This window comes from Phaenicophaeus curvirostris, chromosome 2 (genome assembly GCF_032191515.1).
Source record: "Phaenicophaeus curvirostris isolate KB17595 chromosome 2, BPBGC_Pcur_1.0, whole genome shotgun sequence".
NCBI classification, from domain to species: domain Eukaryota; kingdom Metazoa; phylum Chordata; class Aves; order Cuculiformes; family Cuculidae; genus Phaenicophaeus; species Phaenicophaeus curvirostris.
Window position 1 is genome coordinate 24,005,642 of NC_091393.1, and position 15,598 is coordinate 24,021,239.

At 35.4% G+C, this 15,598-nt stretch overlaps 1 protein-coding gene across 1 annotated transcript in view; it reads left to right on the top strand.

Annotated features, from left to right (window-relative positions):
• Positions 1-15,598, top strand: part of CSMD1 (CUB and Sushi multiple domains 1) — a 1,116,699-nt gene that overhangs the window by 692,339 nt on the left and 408,762 nt on the right. Inside the window, exon 6 of the mRNA XM_069851527.1 lies at positions 12,026-12,138. Within this exon, the coding sequence (XP_069707628.1) occupies positions 12,026-12,138 (113 nt within the window). The remainder of the gene's footprint in view (positions 1-12,025; positions 12,139-15,598) is intronic.

The window sequence follows — 15,598 nt, forward strand, 5'->3', positions numbered from 1 at the left end:
GTGAAATCTTTTTCATGGGATGTGCAGGTTGCTCTTGGCCCAAGCTGAATCACAACATAATAGGGTTATGGTTATGGAATCACAACATAATAATGGTATGTGTCAAAACTAACTTCAGTCTTTAAGGAAAAAAAACGAAAAAAGTCACATTTTGTCTTTGAAAACAGTTAAAGTTTGTTTGTGCTTCTCTCCAGGTTAGTGGGTGGTGGAGCCTTTCACAGGTGAAGAAAAAATTTCCCAGGGAAGGAATAAATGAAAAGTAAATCAGAAAAGTTCACGATAGTATTATACCCAATATGTAAAGTAATTACTTTAACAAGCTAATTAACTTTAATGGACTGTCCCACTATTCCCTTGTCTCCCTTACTGACCTACCTATTGAAGCTTTCTGTAAACTTAGAGCTCTATTTGCATAGCTGCAAATAATTTGAGGCTGCTATTGTTGGTTAATGTAGAATCTGAACCTGGTTTAATTGCTAGGAATTATAATGAAGTGTTAAGAGTGGCAGGCAGTAGAGAAGGATACATAATTCATAGGTATTTTTTTTTCCTGCTGTGAAGAAGTAAAGAAATATGTGAAAATACTCAGATGAAAAGAGTTGTTTGGTGAAGAAGAAGAAGAATGGGCAGAAAGGGGCAATTGAATATCTAGGTTAAAATTTCAGCAGTACTAAGGGAAATAATGGTAGCTGTGTGCAGATGTATTTTTGCACACTGCTGGAACTCTTAAAACAGTCTGTAGATGTAGTTAATCAACATTTATTGGCATTTCACAGAAGTTAAGAAACTAAGCACTCCTTGGGGAAAAAAAAAATATTCTTTTTTTTGGGACACAGTAACAATGTTTTAAAGAGTTATACTTCAGGTTGGAATCAAATCAATAACACACAAACTTAAAGTTCTTGAGAATGCAGTGAATGCAGCCTGATTTGGAGTGAAAGATAATGCTACACAAAAGACCTTTTTTCTATCTTTATTCTTCAAAAAATTCTGAAATCTGGAGTCAAGAAGTAATAGCCCTATGTGCCTGCAATAAATATAGAGAAACTCTTGCATATATTGTGCTAAAAACCATCAACATACTATGAAATCCCTTCTTAATATGTCTAACTCTTATACAATATAAATATATTTTTTAGAATTCTGTAATTTATCTTAGAATTAATAGGGTTTACTTATTGTATTAGGAAAGTTGGCTGAGTGTAGTATTACCAGTATGGGCAATAATCCTCATAAAGGAGTATGAAGAGTTTCAAAATACATGAAAATTTATATAAAAAAAAAATTGCTCATCATCTGAGTAATTAAAAATAGAAAGCTAGCTATCTAGCTATGCTATTCAATGTTCTAGCTTAAAGGTTTTGCCTCTTTGCCACAGTAAAAATACCTATGACAGTTTTCATTGCTGCTAATATTTTTTTTCTTGTCGGAAGACACCTGTCTGTTAGAAAGAGATAAGCACACAGCATATGCAAGACAACCAGGTGATCAGGCCCAGTCAGCATGGGTTTAAGAAAAGCAGGTCCTGCCAAACTAAGCTAATCTCCTTCTATTACAAGGTTAGGCACTTAGTGGATGAGGGAAAGGCTGTGGGTAGAGTGTACTTAGACTTCAGTAAAGCCTTTCACACCATTTCTCACAGCATTCTGCTTCAGAAAATGACTAGCGCTGGCCTGGACAGAAACACCTGCTGCTGGGTGAAAAACTGGTTGGATGGCTGGGCCCAAAGAGTGGTGGTAAATGGAGCTAAACTGAGCTGGAGGCCGGTTACAAAGAGTGTCCCCAGGGCTCAGTGTTGGGTCTAGTTCTGTTCAATATCTTTATCAATGATCTAGATGAAGGGATTGAGTGTCCCCTCAGTAAATTTGTGGATGATGCTAAACTGAGCATAAGTGTCCGTCTGCTGGAGGGCAGGGAGGCTCTGCAGAGGGATCCAAGCAGGCTGGATCGTTGGGCTGAGACCAGTGGCATGAGGTTTGACAAGGTCATGTGCCAAGTCCTGCATTTGGGACGCAAAAACAGCATGCAGGGCTACAATCTTGAGGAAGAGTGTCTGGAAGGGTGCCTGGCAGAGAAGGACCTGGGGATGTTGCTTGACAGATGGCCCAGGTGGCCGAGGCCAATATCATCTTGGCTTGTATCAGAAACAGCACAGGCAACAGGACCAGGGATGTGAATCTGCCCCTGTACTCAGCACTGGTGAGGCTGCACCTCAAATACTGTGTTCAGTTTTTGAGCCCCTCACTACAAGAAAGAGATTGAGGTGCTGGAGTATGTCCAGAGAAAAGCAATAAGGCTGGTGAAGGGGCTGGAGGACGAGTCTTAAGAGAGATGGCTGAAGGAACTGAGGTTGTTTGACCTAGAGAAAAGAAGGCTGAGGGGAGACCTTATCACTGTCTACAACTACCTGAAAGGAGGTTGTAGTGAGGTAGGTGTTGGTCTCTTCTCCCAAGTGACAGGTGATAGAACGAGAGGAAATGGCCCCAAGTTATGCCATGGGAGGTTCCAATTAGACTTCAGGAAAAGTGTCTTCACCAAAAAGGTTCTTGGGCACTGGCAGAGGCTGCGAAGGAGGTGATTGCATCCCCAACCCTGGAGGCATTTATAAGAAAGGTGGATGAGTTGCTCAGAGATATGGTTTATTTGTGGACAAGTACGATTGAACTCGATGATCTCGAAGTCTTTTCCAACAAAATGGTTGTATGATTCTATGTTTTATTTGAGCAAATACTTGCCCTATTGCTTATTTTACCTTCTGTCATATCTGGGAGAGATTTTTTTCCACTAAACCAACAGATACTGCCCTTACTTGACAAGCTACCAAATAGCAAATCCAGGGCCTGTGCAGAACATGTTTTTGCATTCTTTACATAGTAACAATATGTTAAAGTAAAATATAGCAGCTACATGAAATAGAATGGAAAAAGTTTTAAATCAGTTTGGGGACATTTTGGATTTTTTATTCCAGTTCTTCATTGTTAGGCTGAATTTTTCTCCAAATAAGAAGCATTCAACATTTTATGTCAAACTGTCACAGGTACTCTATCATGTTATACTGCTGGTACAGCCCAGAAATTGTATTTCATTACTTCATAATTTCAGAGAAGGGAGGCAAGTTTTGTGAAACCAGGGTACCTAAATGTCAATTCCTACTATATATAGTTGTGGCATGGTACTTCTCGTTTAAAGTTATTTTCTAGTAATTACCAAACCGTATTTGTAAAGAAACACCAAGTTTTTCTGTTTGGTTATAATTAGTACCTTAAATCACTGTGTGCAGACAAACAAGGAAAAAAACTAAACAATGAATATATTACTAGAAAATTTTATTGTTGCCCGCTACCTTTACTACTGTGGGAAAACTTTGTGGTTCAGGTGGAAATAAAGTTACTTTTTGCCACCTAAAAAAACAGCCTAAAAAAAGAAGTCAAAGGCTTTTACTTAATGATAAAACTCTAAAGTACAAAATAACGTGGTCAGCATAAGGAAAAATTGTTAAAAATGTAGACAAGTCAACTTGTTTGGCAAGATATACTAAGGATGTAAACATTTGCATTAGCTCTATATGAAGGTACTTTTTAGAACTGGCAGAAGTTTTAAACTAAAAGGTTAATCCAAATATCAACAAAACTTAGCAAGGGTAATTTTACCACTTGAGAGTGTAAATGAAACACGTACCATCACTGAAATGAATAAATATACTGTTATTTGTCTAACTTGGTGCTTAAAATCCTTAGGGTAAAAAGTGATAGAACTGCGTAGAGCTTCCATCCTGAGGGAAAACTTCCTTTATAGAAATACTAAAGACATGGTTTGAACATGTATTTAGAGCTAAACCGGCGTAGTATCTGATGGGTTTACTTGCTTGTATTGTTTGTTTTTAACATTACTACATGAAGATACTGTTTGCATGTTTTAATATCGGGTTAATATCACTTCTGACTTGAAAGAATGATTCATATTGGTTATGATGTGGGCTCCTTAAAGCAGATAGAGGGGGATAGGAATATATACATATGTGGAAACACAGATACAGAAATCAGATGTGGATATACAAACAGTTGCCTAACTCAGTAAGTCTTGGTAGAATGGTGTAAAGTGGTACAGGAAGGATAGTATGCAATACAAAAATAAGGGATAATGGAATATAAAAAGATTGTTTCAAGTGATGTGACATGAATGATGTGAGCTGACAACTTTTCATACGTTGTTGAATGATGTGAATGTTGTTCTGTGCTGCAGAACAATCCTCTTGAGCGTAGTGCTTGTTCACAGCTGTTAGTCAGGCTCTCCTACTATGATCAGTCATGCGATTGTATTTCTTCTGGAGAACAGGTATAAATTAATTTTTAAGTGTAACATATCTATTTTTCATGTAGCAAAGTGGGTGTCCATGCACATATCTGTAACACAAACCTGACAGACCTGATTCAGGCTAGAGGTGTCAGAGGGTCATTGAGCATGGTTGAGATTTTATGCCTTATGATTTCTATGAGCACTAGGCAAGCTGATGCCATCATTTACACTGGGAAGAATTTCTTCATGTGTTGTCAAATGAGTCAAGAAGACAGAATTTTATAAATACATGCCTGTATGTATATGCAATCTTCCCCAAAATAGGTAAGGACAAGGTTTTGCAGGAGATGATTCTAGGCCAAGGTACTTATAATGCAGTAGGTGATAAATGTCGAGTATCAATACATGTTGTATAGGACTGCATGTTGTATGCCACTGTGCATAGCTAATCTACCTTATTATATAGACAAAGACTGAATAATGTATATGAAATTTTCTAATTCTGGCAATTTTATCCTTTCTTTGATTAGATCAGTATTGGCTTGGTAGGTTTTGTCATGGAATCTTAGTAATCTCCATAAATCTAAGACAAGTGTATAAAAACTACTTCTGTTTTGTGAGATAATGTTATGAAACAGAAATGTAGTCTCATAAAGTTTTTAGGAAGAAATGTATCTTTTCCTTTTTTTCCCCACAGAAAATAAGTTAAATTGTGTATAATTTAACTCTTCGTTGTCCAGTAGCCTTAGAAAACCTGAAATGCAATCTATCAGCACCTCCATCCTCCCCAGTCTGCAGCTGGGAACAAATGAGTTATGTTCTTTTACCAGATACTGTTTAACTCTGTTCTAAGTTAACAGGATTTCATTGATTTATGGTTCTGAGAGATCAATAATAGAGAATCATATCCAAAGATAATAAAAAAAAACATGAGATTTTTCTTGTTTTTTGTACTTGAACGTGTCAGGTAGATTCATAATAAACTCATTCCCCATAGTCACTGCAGAAAGTATCAGTCTAGAAGAGCTTTGAAAATGATTCTTATATTTATCCTTTAGAAGCTGTTGACAAACATCCCCATGTATGGACTGAGCTTTTGAAATACAGAAAAAACCCCATGTTTTTTCTTAGTCAGAAGAGATAATGTGACTTCTGCAAATAAAAATCTAAGAAAAAAAAGTATTAAAATATTAAGTATTGTTTCTATTAATTTGTTTAAATTAGGGTGTTTTTTCTTTTTTTGCCTTGATCTCTGTTTTCCATTAGTTATTTTACAACAAAGTCAAAAGGGACACCTGAAATCTTTCATTTAAGAAAAAAGAAAAACTCATCTAACATACAATACTTAATGGAGAACAGTTAATAAAGTGATAAAATTAAATTAGTTACACTGAATTGAAAAACATTTTTCATTATGTTTGTATATACATTTTATCATAATTTGAAACTTACAGTAGCAACTAAAAATGAGAAGACTCTATAGAGTGTTAAAGAGTAGACATTTTCAGCACAGAAGTGTAGGAGGTACCTGACATACTTAAAAATTGCATTCCTATTTGCAATGCATGTTATTTTTGTATCATTTTTATATCAGAACAGTTATCACAGAATCATAGAATAGTTATAAGCTGGAAATGGCCTTGAAGATCACCTAGTTCCAACTCTCCCCCTCCCTTGTCATGGACAAGGACACTTCCCACTAGATCAGATTGCTCAAAAGCTCATTCAACCTGGTCTTGAACACTTCCAGAGATATGTTATCCACAAATTCTTTGGGCAACTTGTGCCAGTATGTTTGTATTTTCCGTAGCTGCTATGAGTAAAAATAAACAGTTCTGGGAGGTTAACCTGTGCATGAGAAGTGACAGCTGCACTGACAAATATTAAATGTTTCATAATAAGATTGATGGTTACAGAACATTGATTTATATGTCTGCTTTGTGGAATGTATCTTGTCAGATCTTAATCCTATACTGAAGATTCATTATAACTGAAATTAAAAGAAAAGAAATAAAAAAAAATGCAACTACTTTTTAGATTACCAGTTTCTAAATTTTATTGAAGAAATTCAAATTTCCTGTATATGATACCTTAGAAAATTTGTTAAGTGACTAATAAGATCACAGTAAAAACTATACAGTTCTCATAACGGTAAAAGAAATGCCAATCTTGATAATGACAGTAAAAACACTATAGCTGCACGGCTCCTAAACAGAATAATATGTGTATAGTAAGATTCATATTTTATCATTGTAGCTATTAATAAGTACACTCAACTAGGGAATTATTTTCAAATCAGAATTTTCTCTCTGAAGGGCTCAACTACTATATATTGGTAGCAATGAAAAAGCCTGTAATTTAGTTCTGTTCAATCCTGAGCTTGTTTAAAATTTTCATTTGCCTTCAGGATAGCTGCCATATTAACTTTAGGATCGTGTACTAATCCTCTTCGTCACTGTACAGAAGGTCCCTGAAAGCTGTGGAAGAGTGGCTTGCAATACCCAGGGCCTGGGCTGAATATCACTGTATTGAACAATAAAATCTAATTGATTGCTGTGTTGAAGGACTTAATGTTCTACTTTGCTGGGTAATGAAAGCCGTATATCGGAAAAAGCCTAGACACGTAAGGAATTGTAGCTCTTTTATTTATCAGTTTGAGAGCAGTAATAATCTTTCAGAGGAAGAATATTCTGTGCAGAGTGCCACGGGATATTGTCCTTACGACGTCTGTCAAATATCAGGTTGATAATCAAGACAAATACATACTAACACTGTGAATCAATAAACCAAGAGGTTCTTAATAATGCTCTTTTCCAAATCAACGAATCATAGAATCACTAGGTTGATCATCGAGTCCAACCATTCTGATCTGCCACTAAACCATGTCCCTGAGCACCTCGTCTATCCATCTTTTAAACACCTCCAGGAATGGTGACTCAACCACCTCCCTGGGCAGTCTGTTCCAGTGCCCAATGACCCCTGCTGTGAAAAATTTATTTCTGATATCTAGTCTGAACCTCCCCTGGTGCAATTCAAGGCTATTGTCCCTTGTCCTGTGCCCTGTCACTTGGGAGAAAAGGCCAACACCCTCCTCTCCACAACCTCCTCTCAGGTAGTTGTAGAAAGCAGTGAGGTCTCCCCTCAGCCTCCTCTTCTCCAGGCTAAACAACCCCAGCTCTCCCAGCCATAGGCCAGAAGGCCTGTTCTCCATCCCCTTCACCAGCTTCATCGCTCTTCTCTGGACTCTCTCCAGAGCCTCAACATCCTTCTTGTGGTGAGGTGCCCAGAACTGAACACAGGATTCGAGATGCAGTCTCACCAGTGCCGAGTACAGAGGAAGAATAACTCCCCAAGTGGTGGCCAACAGTTCCAGCTCCACAACATGCCATGAGCACTTCCCTGTGCCCGTGACACCGAATTCATGCCAAATCTAACTGTTGTCTCTGTTTTCCATAAGCAGTTTAATTTACTAAAATGGCACACTGACATCCAGGGGGGATATATACATGTGTATTTGTTTGTATATGAAAAACTTGATTAAAATAATTTAGATTAGATATCTTTTCTTGTGTCTGAGTCAGGCTATGACATGCTAGGCCTTAAAATGAGTTTAAGAAAATTACTACACTTTTTAGAGCAGAGGCAGAACTGAAGAATTCAATCTTTTTTATTACTTGTCAAACAATAAATGTCTTCAGTTAAAAAAAGGAGTGAGAAAAACTTTCAATATTCTTTTTAGACATCATTGGATAAATCCTCAATAAAAATCAAAGCACCAAAGCTTCTAAGGAGAACTTTGATATTAAGAAATGTGGTTCTCATCTGAATAATTTCTGTTTGATACAAAGGAGTTCCAAGTCTTCACCTGATTTTAGAGTTAATAACTAATCTGAGCTAAAATTATTCTATTTCTATTCATATGCAACAGGAACGAATACCGTACTCTTGAAGTAGTGACAACTTTCTTTTGGTTGCACCTTTTATTTCACAGCAAGGAGTAAAATAATGGCCTGATTAAGTCCTGTCTGACAGTGTTTCCTGAACACCTCAGAAGAGGTGGTCAAGTTCACAATATCTAGTGAGACCCTGTAGTTTAGAATAAGGCCTGCACTGTGCCCAGGAAAGACAGGGGGAGGAGTAGTAAATCATAGGCAGAAGAATTTCATGATGAAGGTTATTGAGACATTGGACAGGTTGCCCAGAGAAGTTGTAGATGCCCATCATTGGAAAAGGTGAAGGTCAGGTTCGATGGGACTCCTAGGAACCTGGTCTAGTGACAGATATCCCTGACCATGGCAGGGGAATTGGACTAGATGATCTTTAAATATCACTTCCAACCCAAACCGTTCTGTGATTCTATGGTTATTTGTTGTTGTTGTAACCTTTGATAGTGTAGACTTTCAAGCAGGAGTTGGTGTGAAGTGTCACTGTTCAATTTACTAGTATGGACACAACCAAACTGCTTATTTTCCGTGAATACTAAACTTATATCAAGTTAGCCCATAAGAGTAAAGGCTGCACTTGGTCAGAGGAAGCCCACTGTATTAAAGTCAGTGCATAGAAAGCATATGGGCACTTTGCCAGAAATTATGGTATGTGATGCACCTCTCTGTTGGTAAAACTCAAAGGAAATGTTCCTGGCCTCAGAAGCAGCACCGTATTGTTCTTTGTGGGACTAGGAGGGATCCTTCTGTTTTTTATTAGGTGAGCACTGGTGTCTAGCCTCTCTGTCTGGCATCTGAAATAGGTAAACTTAAAAGCCCTTCACCCAACTATGGAGTTGCACATTGTATACTGTGAAAAATGAATAAGCATGTGTGTTAGAGACCTTTCCCCAGATTTTATTTCTTCTTCAGATGTGAAACTGAGCTTTGTGGGATTGGAAACATTTCCTTGACAGTACTGTTTAGTGGTTGGTGATTTTGTGGGTTTTTTTTAATTATTTTCTCCTGTAATATTAAAACTTTTGTTACATTTTGGCAATTGCTCTGTGATAATGATATTATATTTGAGCCCTCTTTCCTGATAAATAAGATCAAGGAAAAGGTAAGAAGGAAGCATATCAGTTTTTCATACTACCTCCAACATTGGAGTGAGTTACAGATCTGTCTGCTGTGTCAAGACAGCAGCAACTCCTTTTCACGCACAGCTTGGGTTGCCTGCCTGTCCTTCAGAAGTTCTAGTCAAATAGTCAATTAACAGGGAAGGAGAAATTTTAAGATGTATCCACAAACTTTTGTATCTACTGTCACTGGAAGCTCTGAAATCGTCCCTGGGAACCACCCCTCCTGCACATAATGAATGCCATAGCCAAGTATTTCGTGTAGAGGCACCCCCTTTGATGAACACATTCAGGTCAGAGGACTGCCCTCTAACTTCCCATTCAGAATTCATTCCTATTTCTGAATCTGTGTACTACAGTGAAGAAGTTTTGAACACTTTATAGAAAAAAATCATATCTCGTACACTAATTATAAGCTTGCTTCCCAAACCAGCCTTACGACTAAATTAGCCACTAAGTCATATTTCAGTTTGTCATTTTCTTCAATTAAAACACCAACACCATTGCTGGTAAAGAACGGATTCTGGTCTAGTCCACAGCAGCACAGAAATCATACAGCTAAATTAAAACTCTGATAAAGTAGGTTGCTTAAAATACTCTCTAGGTCCCACGGTCACATTTTCATTATGTGTCTTAGGATGATGGGAAGATTTGAAACTATTTAGTTGTACCTTGTAGAGTTTACATAGATTTGAAAATATTTTTGTATATTGTGTGTCTGGGAAATAGCTGTTCATTAGAAATACAGATAATGAAAGATCTGCTTTGAATGTGCTTTTTAAAGTGATGTTCTTTTTTATTAATATACAATTCAATTTGTATAGCAATTTAATGCTTCAGCCTGGAGTTTGGCAGACTTTGAAATCCAGAGCTCTGTACATGGCACACAGGGTGTTACTAAATGTATATTCCATTTAAAAAAAGAAAACTAACCCCTGAAGCACTATTTCTAGGAGATAAGCTTTTATGTTTGGACATAATTTATCAGTTCGGCGATATACTCTGCAGCCTATATGTAGCCTGTAACGTTTGAGATTTAGCATATCTTGTGTCAATAGCTAAGAGGAACTAACAAATTAAAACCAAAAATTGGTATCCCCAATATGGTTTTCGTTTTCTTTTAATCATATCACAGAATTTTCTACAGGTACAGCTAAACTCTATGTAGCTTTGAAACACTGAATGTCAGTTCATAGAAATATTTAAAGTGCCTGATCTAAGGAGTTATTTAAAATCTGCTATGCTCTAAAATGATCCAAGGAATGTATGGAAGAGTATGTAAAATTTAAAAGTCCATTTGAGTGAGATGTGGAAAGATTTACAGGGTGGAATGTTTTGACCAACACATGGAAGAACTATTGAATTCCAGTTCCAACATTTTGAAATGCTCCTTTAAACAATATATCCTTTTTTTTTCAGTCCAAGCTGTTAAAATAATTTTATGTAAAGTTTTGTTGTTCCTTATTTTCTTAATAGTTTGATGAAGAAAATGAGATTATAAATGGGAACTGAAATTTGTCTTATGCTGTTAAAATGTCCTAGCAAAGAAAAACAAGAAACGTTATGGGATTCCTAGTAATCTAGGATATTTGATAAAACTCTGACATTGTATATTGGAATAAAAAATGCATCGATATCACTGCACTGATTCATTTCAGAGAGATGAAATCTTATTTTATTTCGGGTTTGTTTTTTTTTTTTACCTCTGATAATACACACTATGTCTACTCTAGTATTGACAATCACAAGCTTACACAAGTTAACCCTTAGCTGAGAATTTCTGATATTGATCAGTTTGGGGATTGTTTCAAATAATCAGTTTTGAAAGGCATAAGCTACATTTCTTACAGTTTGCCTAACTTATTCAGAAAGAAAAAAAATCTTTGAATCTGAAACTTCGAGTATGGTCAAACTCCAGCAACCGCCTGGTAAACTAAGGCATGTATTTGCAGCATATCAAGTACTCTGTGATAAGAACTTGAGTGTGTTCATATTAACAAATGATGTGGTGCAATGTTAAACTGTGGTAAAACCCACTGTGGTCCAAGGATAAATTCTTTGTCTTTCTTAACAGTATCTGAAGTTAATGCAAGTTAGTTAGCCTATATGAGGTTGTGTTAAACTTACATCTTTTATTAAATATGCATAGGAATTAGGAATTAATATACACACAATTCTGTCATGATAGTTAAATACCAATAATTTATCACCCAATATTAACTTTAACTAGTGCCTATAACCTTTATTTATCCTTCCTTATAATCTGAGATTGAGTTTCCTATGCATTAATGGATACTGTATGGAGTCAGATGATGAAATTTTGTCATAATGAAATTTGCTTACTTTTTGCTGACTGATTTGACACATGCAGGCATACATATACATGTGCGTGCACTATGTACGCATACAAGATAATTTTTCTTCTTAAATTCATAAAAGATTATTTTGGAGATACAGTGGTCAGCTGTAATGGAAAGAAAAACATTTCTCCGAGGATAAGATTTACTAAACTAGTAATATATTAAGATTAGGTGACAGTGAATTAGTCTTGTCAAATACACTGTTAACAATACAATAATATATTTGGGCTTTTTTTTCCTTGTCTTTTATGTTCTGTATATATGATTTTTTCAACCATTTACATTAAATTCTTTGTTCTTTTTCTAGGTTGACTGGTATGAATCTACCTTCTCCTGTTATCAGCAGTAAGAACTGGTTACGACTCCATTTTACTTCTGACAGTAACCACCGACGAAAGGGATTTAATGCTCAGTTCCAAGGTAAGAAAAGTATAAAAATGAAGCAAAAAAAAATGCCCTTTAAGCATTGCTAAAGTGATGGTGGTAGAAGTTTTTCTTTAGAGATTGGGGATGTAACAAATGTCTGACTCACATTACTACTGCTTTTACATTGAGTAGCTGTTAACCTTGTGTGATCAGGCACCTCTAGGAATTTACTTTTGGGAAAAGTGTCTGTGCTTTACACTGTAGTTTGGTTTAAGTGTGTGTTTCCTTGCTCATTTTTTCTATAATAAATTTCTTTGCATTCATTCTGATCTTTGCTTTAAAAACATGCCTGGAACGAATTTGCAGAAAGTCAATTCCACAAAAAGGCATGCCCCCTATCTAAACATTATCTTCTTTCATTACACAGTCTCTAACTCTTATCCAGAAACTACATTCATCATTTGGAAATCTGACTCATCCCTGGCATAGCACAAATCATATTTCAGGCTCCTGCATAGATTTATGTATACGTCTTTAAAAGAAGAAGAGAGGATGTCAGTCTTGCTGTCAATTACTGCTTATGTTCACCAAGTTATTCATTAAAATGCAATTTTTAAGAATGGAATCTTTATTGATTTTTGTACCTCATAAATCATTACTCAAGATCAAAGACACTGTAGTTATATAAAAGATAGAAGAGCTTCTTAATTTATCTGCACTTTTAAATTCTGTGCTTACTTAAGCTGTTTCAACCATTTTACTCCACGCATCATCAAATCATTTATGAGTTTAGACCTTTCTTTTTTCCTGAAACTGTAGGGCTTGTATCACTTTAGAAATAACAACTACACCGTGCATCAACTATATGTATGGCATGCACATGTACTGCATATAAAAGCATTTAATAGACATAGTTCTTTTCTCTTTTAAAAAGGTTTTGATAATTCTAGTAAAGAAAAAAATCTGCAAAATTCCATTTATTTTGGAAACTCAATATGAGCGGTTATTCTGTGATCCTTTGCGCTTATAACTTATTTTACAAAGTTTGCTGAGGATGCATATATAATACCACTACTGGTGACAATGAATTTAAATGCATTACTTATGTTAACTCAGTGTCTTAAGCCTATTATAATGAGATATCAAAAAACCAATGCATCTTATCTTGCAGACGCACTAGAAGACTAAGAATCAATAGGAGAAAAAAGGGAAGTTAGGAGAAAGAAACTTTTTTCCTTTTCCTTGTAAGAATTCAAATTATCAGATTTTTCCATAATTAGCATATATCTATTTTAATTATTCAACTCATATCAAAATTAAATCATATTTTTGCTATATTATCATGGTTGTATTACTGCTGTAACTTTTTCCAGTCAACTGAAACCAATACTAATAAACACTTAAATTTTCTTTTCTTTGCTTCTTTTTGAACAGACAAACCGAATTATTATAGTTTATTTCATTACAATATTAGATGTAACAATTAGCTTTAAGATGATGAACAGTTCATTTCTCTGTTCAGCATTTTTTTTAAAATTTAGTTCTTTCTAACTTGACATTTTTGCCCTGATTTTTAAGATAGTCAAGAAAACCATCTCCTTAATATAAAAATTATTTGAATTACACACTTGTAATATACTTGTGTATTTGAATTACACACTTGAATGTATTAACTAAATATAGTTTTAAAATTCTTGACAAGCTGAAGCTATAAATAAAAGAATGTATTATAAAAGGTGTACCTTTTATAAAGGTACTATTATAAAAGGTTCAGCACTTTTTTTCCCTCTTTCCCACATCCCTCACCCCCCAGCTCCTGTTACTTCATTTTTATTTTTGGTCTTTTGGTGTTGATTTAATCAATGAAATAGTTATACCTCAATTTCCCAGTGAACATGTAGAATTTTTTTTTATACATTCAGAGTTTCTAGACAGAAGGAGAACTGGTTTAAGTGGCCCGGAAAATCACCAGAGCAGCGCAATGACAGGCTTTTCTTTGTCTGCTTCATGTCTGCCATATCAGCAGTGTTGGTCTCATGAAAATCAGCATTCCCAGAGGAAATAATTGGTCTCGGTTCTTGTTCTGCCTTGTTCTGGGATGGCATTGCCAGAGGGGAAAAGATGTTACATTCACTTACTCGTGAAATATCTTGTTTCATCCCTCCTGCGCTCACCTATGCTAATATACAAAGACTCTTTTCATATATTCAGTGGTAGTTGCAGAGTATATGATTTGTTTTATGCCAGAGCTTCATAAATGCATAAATTCCTTAGAGGTGAAGTAACGTTAACAGTCTCAATATGAGATGAAAACCTAGCATCAATGGAGCTTATCACTGTACACAGAATGACTTAAAAGGTGTGACAATGAATCCCCTGCTTTTGCATATTTACAGCAGGTATACTCTGCTTGTTTAACTTTCAATTACTTCCAGAATGATAGAAGTTTTTTCTAATATCTTTGGTTTTCATTTTAAGAGAAAAAAAAACCAAAATGCTTTTTTCTATGCTAACTAAAACTAATCTGCTTTAGGTTTGGGGTTTTTTTTCTGAATTCCTAGAAAGAGAATAAAATAAGATCTATTCCAAAATCAAACCTGATTAACGGATGCGTTCCACTTTTACAATAAGAGTCAGATCTGTGTTGTAGTGTTTCAAATTAAATAGGCTATTTCTGGAAAGTTATCAAAGAGGTTCAAGGAGGAATTAGGTATTTTGTTCATTCTGTACCAGAAGTTATCTGCTGGCTGTGCTTGACTACCTTGAGTAATTCAGGACCTAACAAACAGATAATTGTGAAGTCAAGCAATGAATATAATAGAGACTGCTGAAATAAATGCGTACTAATGGAAAAACATGAGGGAAATAATTTAAAATCAGCTGCTAGTTAAAGTATTTATTTCAATGATTTTTTTCACTCAATTCAGTGAGTCAACATTAAGTTCATATTTTTCCTTCCTACACATTCTTTTAAACCTTAGAAATGGTGTTTGAAATAAATTTGAAGAATTTTACTATCAAAAATTTCATTTACTATCAAAATATTGATATGAAAACATCAACAAGTAGATAATTTGCCATCTTTCTTGAATGTCCTTTTCTGAGGTTAACTGACCACTGTTAAATATATAGTCTCACCTTCTCAATTCAATTAGTCTGGTTTGACCTTTTGCTGTCCAGTAATGGTGCTATGTTTTCCCTCGACAGAGTAAAAAGCTTTTTGTTTACCTTTAATTCTCCTTTTTGAAACACCCAGTCCCCTCTCAATCTCCTAGATAAACTAAGGAGTTTGAATTCTTTAAACCTGGAAGTAATTTGTACCAGTTACTGCATTTTTATTATGAATTGGTGCTATTTGAAACTTCCAGTGACTACCTAGGTGATTTTAGCTGTCTTAAAAATTACACTGACCAGTACTGGGCCTACAGCTAAAACTTGATTTAACATTTTTCCTGGAGTGTTTAATTTTTTTTCCCACTGGCACTTTTTTTTTTCTAGAACAAAATCATGAATA